Raw genomic sequence first — 11,124 nt, forward strand, 5'->3', positions numbered from 1 at the left:
ACAAACAACACACAACCACAAAACAAACGGAAGAAAAAAAAAAAGGAAACGCAAAGACCCACTATCCACTACTGCTAATGACTTCTAAACCAGCATGAGAACTTGAATCAGCAGGTCCAGCAATGGCCCCTGAAGGAAAACTCTCCTTTCTCAAAAGGTGTGGCACACTTAGTAGTTGAGCTGAGGTAGCAATTCATATCTCACTCAACGGGGAACTTCTTTGTGGAGTACGCAAAGTACAGGAGGCAAGAATAATGACTACATTCTTCTGGACTGGCTGAGTTCTCCTTAAGCAAACATTTACAGAACCAGGAATTTCCAGGGTACCTGCAACTCCAAACTGTGTATTTGTAGAGTGTCCCAGTTCTATAAATTTAAAACCAAATTTCATCACTGTAATGGCCTTTAGTAATATGAGATAAAGAGAGCAGATAGGATCTGCTGCAATGCACTACTTTAAATGCTGAAACATCCTTGTGATTGAAGCACAAGAGCTGCGTTTCCAAGAAAGTTTCTGAAATCAGAAGACTTTTTCCCTCCTCCTCTCCCCACGACTTTAAAGAAACTGCAGTTATACATGTTGATAACTGTGCAGCTGAAAGCGAGTACGAGTAGATGACATAGTGAATCAACAAACCCCAAAGCTCTAAGCTCATAGATAAAATCACTCGGGTGGGATAGAAGAAAATTGACAAGTGATGCCAGTATTTTTTGATTTGCTTTTTAGGGAGCAATGCTTCCTTAAACTCACTAACAAACCTGAATATCTAGGCTCCAACTCTGGGTATTAAATTAAAATCAAATCAAACCAGATGCCAAAGCAAACCCAAAGCAGAACCCTTTCTAATACAATAAAAAGAAATTATGTTGCATGAGGTGAATGGAAGGACTCTTGCTGGGGCATGGAAACCAGGAGTTCACATGGGAAGCTCAAGCTAAATTTGCCAAGGTTTCTTAAGCTGATCCCATTGCCTAAACAACTGGCCAGACTCAAATATGTTTCAGTGAATGCTTTTCAGTGAATGAGAAGTCAAGCAAGGATGTTACCTAGCATACACATGACTTACTCAGAGCTATTTACCAGGTTTCGCTTTCTAAAAAAACTAGCTTTCCAAGGAAATACAAACAGAAGGCCTACAGCTGGAAAAAAAAAAAAGACATTCATTTTCATAATCCAGCTTATGATTAAGCCTTTTAAATCTGAAAGGAGAAGAACAACAGGCTTTATGAAATCTTTTTGTACATATCCCTTATTTGCATACCCTGTGGCTCTTTCTTTATCTCCCTGATAAAAAGTGTGATCTGGCTTATCCAACACTGGCCACAACAAGATTTGCATGCAGTAAAAATGTCACCACATCACACCATATGATACCAGCAGTGTCTTGATGCTTCCTATTTCTTCTTTTAACTTATTCACTTCTGCTGCTCACTCTGCACACTGTGGTTAATAAAAACCTAACAGGAACTAAGGTCATAATCAGAAACTTCTTGTAAAATGTACAGCTTTACTTCCTCTTAAGAAAAATTTCTTAAGCTGCTATTTAGTTCTCATCATAGCCTTTTATAAAATCATATTTTTTCTGGGGAGTTTCATTCAAGCGATACACATGTATACAGCTATTTATCAATAACCAAGACGCAAGGACTAAGTGCCTACTCAAGCCAGAGGTTCCCAACTTGTCTTTTAAATAGCTATAAATGAAGAGATAACACTTCTTATTCTTCACAGATACACATTTTCTATATAATTTTCATTACTTGCATCCCACACTCTTACAGGGAGGTTATTTCTGGAAAAAAAAAAAAGGGGGGGGGGGGCAAGAAATCTGGCAAAACCTATTGCAGACACATTTTTATGTATTTTATTCTTTAAGGAAGAGAAATATAAACACTTCTGAAGAACAGCAGCAAATGACCACAGAAATTTCTTATTTACTGATGCTGATCCCAACAGCTGCCTGTGGCCTAACTCCACTAACATCACTGCTCAGCAAGTTGGAGGGGGCAGCAGTGGCAGGAAAAGGGCTGGAAGGTCTTAACATTAATGGCGCTGTGTAACACCTTGTGTGCTTCAAACACCTGTTGAAATAAAACTGCACTTTCAAACCTGTCTCTGTGTGGGAAGGCGCGTTGTTTCTGTGATGCTGCTCTGGTGGCTCAGGTGCAGTTCTGGCCGCACATTCGAGCCGCGGTTCTCCTAGGAGTGCTCCCAAGCAGGGCCTCTGGCCGGGCATGGGCTGCCCTTGCTTGCCAGAGCTGCTGCTTGCCGGCACCTGCCTGCTGCAGTGTTGGCCCCGGCCAGTGACCTGGAGGAGATCCTGGCCACCATGGGCAGGGCAGGGATATACTGGGCCCCCTCTGGCTGTCCTTTTTCTAGCAAAGATTTCCTCATACTTCTTGGCAGTACACCTCTGCTGCTGATGCTCCTGTGAGCACAGACATGGACGAACAACCTTTAGGACCAGTGACAAGACTGCTGTGACATCCTGGTGCTTACCGTGACGTGCAGCAGCCTCAAAGGGGCTGGGAAAGCACTCCAGGACAGCACACATGCTACTGGTAACTATGGCAGCACTTCACTGATATAGGGGCTCTCAGGTTTTAAAGTGAATTATGTCTATGCAGACAGTAGTACGGATCTCATCCCTGTGTTGGCCCTTCATTTCTTGTCACACAATTTCTTCTTGAGAAGAGGCTCTGTGGAAGATATGGTGAGGGCAGGGCATTTTGAGGGAGGAAAGGCTGCGGTTTTGCATGCTGTCAGCACTTCCTTTTCTTTCTATTTCTTTCCTCCCCATCCATCTTCCTGAGCACTATTTAGAGTCAAGAAGCAAGAGAACTGAAAAGGATGAAGGCTCTCTCCTCTTTTTTGCAGAAAGTAATAACCTTCCTGATGATCACGTCTTTTCTAGGAGAAATAACAGGTATGTTTTCTCTTCACATAAATCATTCAAATTTTCTCATTTCTCACTTCAGATACTTGTAAGTTTTTTTTCTTTGTTGTTTTAAGTACATTTGGTAGAAGTATCTGAATGCAGATATGAGTCCTCAGCTTGATCAAGCAAGTGGCTATGGCCATGCTTCCACCCCTGAAGGGCTGCGTTTAACAGCTGTCACAAGAGCGCTTCCCTGTCTCATAGCAGCTCTGTGAGAAAGAACTGATGGGCTGATGGACAGGTGAATGGGGGAAGAGGAATGAGGGGAGGCTTTGAACAAGCTACAAAGTGACTTGGAAACGTCAGACCACTGTTCATTACCCCCAGGGTCAGGGCTTTACCAACTACCCTTTAGTACGTAGGAAACTGTAAGCAGCTGAGGCAGGATGTCAATAATAATATTTCTTCTTACGTCTGTCTATCATTTCCTCCAGTTACTCCAATTGTTGATAAGCAGACATAATATTTATTGAGAGTTTTCCCAGCCAAAGGGACAGACAACTTGCAAACACTATCTTTTTTAATTGATTCATTTTCAGTCTCGCTTATTCTAGGGTATTACGAAGTATGTGACTGTAAAGGCCAATTACTTTGCCTAAACACATCCTGCCATTGTTGGTTATGCAGATCCAGCCCTATTTAAGACTTTGCAGCTAACTGCGGGGACTTGACTTCAATGCGCTAGAATCCTCCAGTGTATTAAAAAAAAATTAAAATATATATTGACATGCACTGTTGGCTATGTTTGATACCTGCTGCATAAAAATATCAAAGGTGGATTCTAGTTCTACATATGAGTAGTTTCAGCTGCCTGCATTAAACGCTTGCAGAATCAGAGGCTTGCATTTATGCCCAGCAAGGTACAAACAGCAGGCTCAATCTGTCATGCAAAATGTAGTGGCTGATTGCAGCTGTTACTTCTCTAGTTAAACTATGTGGCCTTTTTAAAGTACAGAAATGTCTGTCTGTACCCTATTTTCATCTAGTATCACTAATGTGTTCAGAAGCGTTCACAAAAACACTCTGTTCAGAAAAGCCTATATCTATGCCTGTACTGTATCATTTGGTCAGTGTTAATATTGCTTTTTTCCATTACATTGCTCACTCCAACCCAAGACTGTCAATGATGTTCAGAAGGCTTTATCCTAGAGAGTACTGCCAGGAGTGCAGGAAGAGTGAGAGCTCAGCGCTTGATGCTGGTGCTGGGAAGAAGCTGAACACACCCAAGGGGAACACAGCAGTATACCCTTCCTTGCAAGAAAGGATCCATCACTGCATTTGCAATACGTTCTGTTGTCAAAAAAATGAACAAAACCATAATGTTGTATCCAAGTGATAAGACAAGGGGAAATGGCCTGAAATTGCACTAGAGGAAGCTTAGGGTGGATATTATGAGAAATTTCTTTAGTGAAAGTGTTGCACAGCATTGGAATAGGCTGCCGAGGGTAGCGGTTGGGTCACCATCCCTGGAGGTCTTCAAGAAACGTCTAGATGTAGAACTCAGTAACATGGTTTAGTGGTGGACATACTAGGTTAAAGGTTGGACTAGATGATCTTTGATGTCTTTTCCAACCTGACTGATTCTAAGATTCTATGATCTCACTAAGAATTTTAATGATCGGACTGTCTTTCCAGATCTCTTTGCTTCACCAACCTTTTAAATACGCTTCACAGGCGAAACTTTCTTTCATCGACAAGAACATGAAAATCTTGCACTTCAGTGCAATCAGCAAGCTGCTAAAGGAAAAGCAGAAATAGCTTGGTATATAGCAGACGACAATCTGCAACAATTTAAGTTAATTAACTGCTCTTCCAAGGAGTCTACTTTCTCATGTGGAAAAAAAGGGGGATCTTCAGGCTGCAATGATACCTTACAAGTGACCCACATATCCCCTGAAGGAGGGCTATTTGCATGTGGAGTAGTTCCTAATGGTGGAACACCAGCAACTTGCCCGCTGTTTCACAATGTCTCTCACTGCAGGCACTACAACTTCTTTCTTACACAGACGATTTACTCCACACAAGGTGAGTGATGCTTTTTAAACAGTGTGTATTTCCATACTTCTCTTAGTAAGCCTGTCTTCAGCTCAGATGCTCACTAAGAGTATTGGTAAACTTGCATTAAAAAGGAGACAATTCCGAGAATGTTGCTCTCTGGAGCTATCTAGGCCCCTTTTCTTACTGTATCTTAGATACAAAACCAGAACTCTTTGGAGAAGAGAAGATGCTTAGTAACAGGATATATAACCGCAACTTGTGACTCAAACAGAACACTGTAGGAGAACAGGAACCTAGGAAAAACTAAGGAAATCAATGGTTGAGAACTGTAAGAGAAGCTGCTGAAAACATTAAATACATATCAAAGAAAACTAGAAATAAGAAACTCTAGTGGGTACTTTACACTTCTCAAAGTTTTATTGTTTCAGGTTTTTAAAAACAGTTGGATTAGACGTGTGAAAGTTTTCTGATGATAGGGTGTTGTGCCAGACTGGCACACTGGTGCCATTAGGGAGTTCAGTTGATAACTCTCCAAGTTAACCCAGGAAAGCGCAGATTTGCTATGTAACACCCCCAGTGGTGAGAACAGTGTGACCAGAGACACACCACTGACAGCATATGCTACTGTGTTAACAACAGACTACTTTGCTTTTCATATGCTTTCTTAAATTATCAAAGCATCATCCTTTTTGAGGCAATACTGCCTAACAATGTATGTAGAAGCCAAGTGTTAGAATTATTACCAAGAACTTATCTCAGTGCCAGGTAGTTAGTTTGGTATTATTAATGAATAAAATAATTATTTATTATTCAGATGTAACAGAGCACAAGTATTTTAACTGAATTACAATTCACTGTGTAAAACACTGTTTAATCTGTGTCTGAGATTGCGCAGTTCTTCATGCAGTTTTCACACCTCAAAATATTGCCAGGTTAGACTCACTTGCAACATTTTTTGTGTTTGTTTTTCTGTTCATTTCCTCAGTTTCAGAAAGCAAGTCCTTAGACAGTGTTCCTGAAACACCATACAGCAGTCTGGTATTTGAAGACAACATCACTTTGTCATGTGAATTTGAAACTACCTGCTCAGGAGAATGTTTTACTCTGTATTGGATCAGAGCTGCGAAAACAAGTGAATGCATTTTTTCTCTAGCAAATGAAGCTGGGACCTCACATTTGACTTACAATGAGCATTGCTGTATTGATGAAGATATCCATGGACGATTATTGAACAATACCGACTTCAGTTCAACTGTCAAAAAAAGTAATGTGACTATTCTGAATGTTACTAGTTCTGACAGCGGAGAATATTTATGCATTGTTACTACCTGGATAAATGGCAAACATGTGTGGAGAGTTGCTAATAACCTGTCTGTGGAAGTTCGGAAAGACAAAACTACATGTAAGTTGAAACTGTATTCATAACAGACTGTAACTTGGAGAGGTGACATCTGTCCTAGTCCAAGAAATTGTACCTGGTTGTCATAGAAATATTGTATTCTAGCACTAGATTTAGTCATGCAAAATCCTACCTCCCAAAAATATGATCAAAAAAACCCGAGAATTTTTCTTTTTAACAAGTGAATTGATTGTTCTTTAAATAACTTAAAAGAAAATAGAGCAACTCTGCATCATTAAGTAGCAGCATGTCACAGACCATGTCTGCTATTTCACACAGAGTACTTTGTGGATGAATTATTAAATTGCATCACATAAAAATCAACTCCATATTTGTAATGGTTGTACGGACATGAAGAAAAATAGGAAAATGAATGACAATGTAAGTGGATGATCGGCTCACCATAATTTCTTTTATGATCCATGTTTGAATAGTGCCAAGTGTGAAAACAGTCTTTCACTATCGTATTAGTTGCTGCCGACCACTGCCTAGATGTGCATTAGCATCATTCAGCCACCTTACTGCGACAGAGCACTAAGCCTAAGGACCTGAGAAGTTATGCGAGCAGGATAGGCAGCACTGTAGGCTGCATCCCATCTTCTTAAGGGGAGGCAGAAAATAGAAAGACCTTGCCTGCCTTCCTACTCATGCTGAGCTTTGAGAATACTGCAGTACCACTAAATATCAATAGTTTCGTTTGTTTTTTAAATGAAGGAAATTTGCCTAGAGAAATCAAGATATTTCCCAGGATACAATACCCTGGAGTCATCCAAAATAAGATTTATATGTAAGTTATTTTCACAGTAACTAAAGATCAAGTGATCACCTGTAAACCACTACAGATTATATTAAAAAAAAAAAATCTATCTTGACCCAGAAGTCACTATCACACCATGTTCTAAATAATATATCAATTTTATTTAGATATACAGTGGTATATCGCCTCTGGAGCTATAGCTGGGATTATTTTTCTCTGTGTCATAACATGGCTAACCTATCTCAAGACAGCCAAATCAAAAGGTAAGGAACATGCTCTATTATTTTGTTGAATTAAAGCTACTAAGTATCATTTGTACGAATATTTTAATTACTGAAGTTTCATGATTTCTTTTATCTGTTTCAGGAAAAAAATCATCCACAGAATTTACCAGGTATTTCCTTGAAAACACTTATATCCTGGACTATTGAAAATTAATTTTAAAGTTACTTACAATTTGAAAGACATGACTATAAACAGACCTTTTCATCCTTTTCATTTTAGATATTATGATGTTGTTGGAATGCCAGAAGATGAATGTAAGCAAGAACTTTTGAACAACCTTCTAAGTGGTTACCTTCAAAGTAGATTTATCAGGGTTTATGTATACACAAGGGCTCAGGTGGAAGTTGCTTGCTGGCAGTTACAACAAAACTTATAGGATGCAGGCTCTTCAGCATTAGCTTCCTTACAACACACACTGTCCCCATCTCCAACTCCCTGCAAGGATCATGTTTACATAGCTTCCAAAGTGAATTTAAAGATGATCTTGATGTAAAAAACAAGCATACACATGGGGGTTACTGCACAAAGAGCTATTCTTCAGTAGCTGTGCACTGCTCCAAACTTATCCATGTACACAGGCACACTATTGTCTGTGTATATTTTTCAGTATCATGCTGTCAATTCTTCTTGGCAATTGAAATATACTAAGCGAACTAGGTTAAGTAAGCTGTAGACATTTGAGGAGGCCAGTATACACCAAATACTATAAGAAGCTCTGTTTCATAGAACGGTTTGGGTTGTATGGGAACTTGAAGAATTTTCTCATCATGTCTCTTTATTCATGATTTGTGACCTTGGTCAAGTTAAAATCTCCCCATCTTAGGCTTCTGTTCTCCAAATGAAAGAAGAATGCAAGCCCATAGTTTCATAAGGTGGGAAGACATACAAAAGTGCCAGTCAGTATACCGTAGCTGTTAAATCGCTTATCTTAATTCAGACTTAGAACAGAGTATGAATTAGCATTTGGTTGCAGGGCAGAATGGATTCTTATTTATTAATTTAAGAAAGGGGACAAGTACTTTAAATATCAAAATAATAAGTTTTAACCCTGTGAAATTCTTATATCCTTTTGTTTTTCACAGGTTCTCCATATGCAACAAGTTGTGTCAGTGACATGCAAAGAAGTGAGCACCTTTATTGCCACGTAGCAGGGACTTACGCAAAAGTCTCTGCCACAGATAACAACAAGGCTTCTGGGACAGGACTGGAAGCAGATATACATACAGTATATGCATATGCTGGTGAATAAGTAAGTTTCAGCTACATCAAGACTGGAAGTTGCAAGTATTTTTTTTGCAAAACACATGGCAGACTGAATAACATCCTGGCTAGATGTGTACTAGCTTTACCACTAGAATGTTTGTATACTCGCAGATCAATACATTTCCAATATGTGAATCACCAAATAAAATGTGTGTTTATTTATTTATTTAAACTATAGCAATATGGAAAAGGCGTTTCTTTCTTTCTGCCTCTTTTTCTACCAATAAAACTGTGGATTATAGTTTGTTTCAGGCTGAAATGCCTGGCTAATACGGATGACTCATCCTCTGCAAACTTTACACTAGTAATGTGTATGAGCTAGATGGTCACTGAGCAAGACTGATGTTGTACACAAAACATGCAATATGGGAAGTGCAAGGAGCCATGCAGTGATCTTGCTCTATGTGCAACCTTGTCATCCTGCTAGGGCAGGAACTGTCCCTCCTAAGCACTTCTAGGGCACAAACTGAAACAAAATGGAATTCTGTGGAGAAGGGTCCCTGGCTGGCTACATCCAGAAAAAGCCAACAAGAGCACCTTTCACTGAGCCAGGAATCTATGAAAAGAGTCGGTGATTTGCTTCTTCATTCGTCTGGAAGCAATATTTTTTGGCAAATCCTGAAGTTGCTGAGCTGCAAATACTTCTGTAAAATGGTACAGATTTGCATACATTTTAGTAGTTGGGTTACATGAAAATATTTTCTGGGAAGTCTGAATATTTTAGCAAATACAAAACATTTCTGATCTGTAGTTTGTGTTATGTTTTTTGTTTGTTTGTTTCAAGTTTGACCAAAGTTTTTCTAAAAGGCATCTTGTCTACTTGATAATAGGATAATATTAGACGGACCTGAATTGAGACTTGGAATGAATTTCACAAACTACTGAATAGACTTCACACACATTTCTTTTTTTTCTTTACAATCTTAACCTATGTAAATCTACTACACAGATTTCTTTGTTATCAAGATTACATATGACAGGAGGTTCTAACTGTTCTTTGCTGTACGAGTGAAAGCTAAATAGTTTGCATTACCCTGCTGGAAACCTGAAGTGTAGGTAAAACTTTACTGCCCGTACACCAAATTCTCACCTCTAAGGTTTAAAGACCTCTTTAGTCTCCAGGACTTAACTGGAAACAGAATTATGTCGGCAGTTACAGAATAATAATGTTACTTAGACTCATTAGGTAAGTTAATGATACAAATGAGAAGTTAAAAAGACTATCTTGACTTTGAAACCCGATCGTTTATGCAGTGCAGTTTTCTATTGTGGATGTTTATTTTGTGTCCACTGAATTACATCAGTATGTCAAAACTGTAATCGCATTAGAGAAGAAGTGTGAAAGAACACATACAGCAGTATACTTATATTACATCAATTTAACGTGAAATATAATCTTGTCTCAATTTCTACATTTTCCTGCTCTACCTTCTCAGGTTATTAGCCATCACGGGCAGAGAACACTTTCCTTGTGTCTGAATTAAAGTGCTCAAAAGACATATATTCCAATAATGGAAAGGTCTAGTGAGAGACATGAAAAAAAATTATGCCCTCATATTTGTAGGGAAGGGGTTCCTCCTGTGACCTTCCCTACGGCGCAAGAAATTCAGAGGTCACGTGAAAGAAAAACACTCAGAAATTCAATGCAAGTCTGCTATTGAATTGGCCACAGGGTGTCACCATTACTCTTGTCAATGAAAGGAAGATGCCTGTTAAACCTGTGATCTATAAATGCTCTAATACCGCTGAGATGGGAAGACGGGACTGCAAGCAATTTAAACAATATTACACATTTTGACAAAAAATGCATTCCAAAGACATTGCTTCCTAAAGTTTCAATAAAGGCAGATGTTTCATTAATCACAGAATCGTCTAGGTTGGAAGAGACCTCTGAGATCACCTAGTCCAACCTCTGACCTAACACTAACAAGTCCTCCACTAAACCGTATCACTAAACTCTAAATCTAAATGTCTTTTAAAGACCTCCAGGGATGGTGACTCAACCACTTCCCTGGGCAGCCTATCCCAATGCCTAACAACCCTTTCGGTAAAGAAGTTTTTCTTAATACCCAACCTAAACCTCCCCTGGCACAACTTTATCCCATGCCCCCTCGTCCTGTCACCAGGCATGTGGGAGAATAGACCAACCCCCACCTCACTACAGCCTCCTTTAAGGTACCTATAGAGAGCGATAAGGTTGCCCCTGAGCCTCCTCTTCTCCAGGCTGAACAATCCCAGCTCCCTCAGCCGCTCCTTGTAAGACTTGTTCTCATAAGACTTGTATCTTTCATAAACCATAACTTTCTAGGAAGGTGTAGCAAAGTAGAACATTTAAAATGCAGGTAACCGAAAAATGATAGAAGTTAAATATTTTATGCTATTGCCACGTTTTGAAAAGGTAAATGCTAACTTGTTTACAACAATAATTAATAAACATTACTCAGCTCACAAAGATCTTATGAGGGAATCAATCACTGTATTTT

At 39.3% G+C, this 11,124-nt stretch overlaps 2 protein-coding genes across 2 annotated transcripts in view; both read left to right on the top strand.

Annotated features, from left to right (window-relative positions):
• FAM81A (family with sequence similarity 81 member A) overlaps window positions 1-4,706 on the top strand; it is a 29,101-nt gene extending 24,395 nt beyond the window's left edge. Inside the window, exons 14-15 of the transcript XR_004779928.2 lie at window positions 2,879-2,927; window positions 4,614-4,706. The gene's annotated coding sequence lies outside the window, so the exon portion shown is untranslated. The remainder of the gene's footprint in view (window positions 1-2,878; window positions 2,928-4,613) is intronic.
• On the top strand, window positions 2,852-8,627 carry LOC118251710 (uncharacterized). Its single transcript, XM_050713041.1, has 7 exons — window positions 2,852-2,927; window positions 4,614-4,964; window positions 5,923-6,339; window positions 7,261-7,356; window positions 7,460-7,487; window positions 7,598-7,632; window positions 8,461-8,627. The coding sequence occupies exons 1-7, from the start codon at window positions 2,852-2,854 to the stop codon at window positions 8,625-8,627; spliced, it is 1,170 nt and encodes a 389-aa protein (XP_050568998.1).
• The last annotated feature ends 2,497 nt before the right edge of the window (window positions 8,628-11,124 follow it).

Source organism: Cygnus atratus, chromosome 11 (genome assembly GCF_013377495.2).
Source record: "Cygnus atratus isolate AKBS03 ecotype Queensland, Australia chromosome 11, CAtr_DNAZoo_HiC_assembly, whole genome shotgun sequence".
Lineage (NCBI taxonomy): Eukaryota > Metazoa > Chordata > Aves > Anseriformes > Anatidae > Cygnus > Cygnus atratus.

Excerpts from the sequence above, each read along its gene's own strand:
- LOC118251710 (XM_050713041.1), top strand. The coding sequence starts at position 2,852 with ATGAAGGCTCTCTCCTCTTTTTTGCAGAAAGTAATAACCTTCCTGATG. Across the intron at positions 7,357-7,459 it reads CAAGACAGCCAAATCAAAAG|GAAAAAAATCATCCACAGAA; the intron begins GTAAGGAACATG and ends TATCTGTTTCAG. Across the intron at positions 7,633-8,460 it reads TGGAATGCCAGAAGATGAAT|GTTCTCCATATGCAACAAGT; the intron begins GTAAGCAAGAAC and ends TGTTTTTCACAG.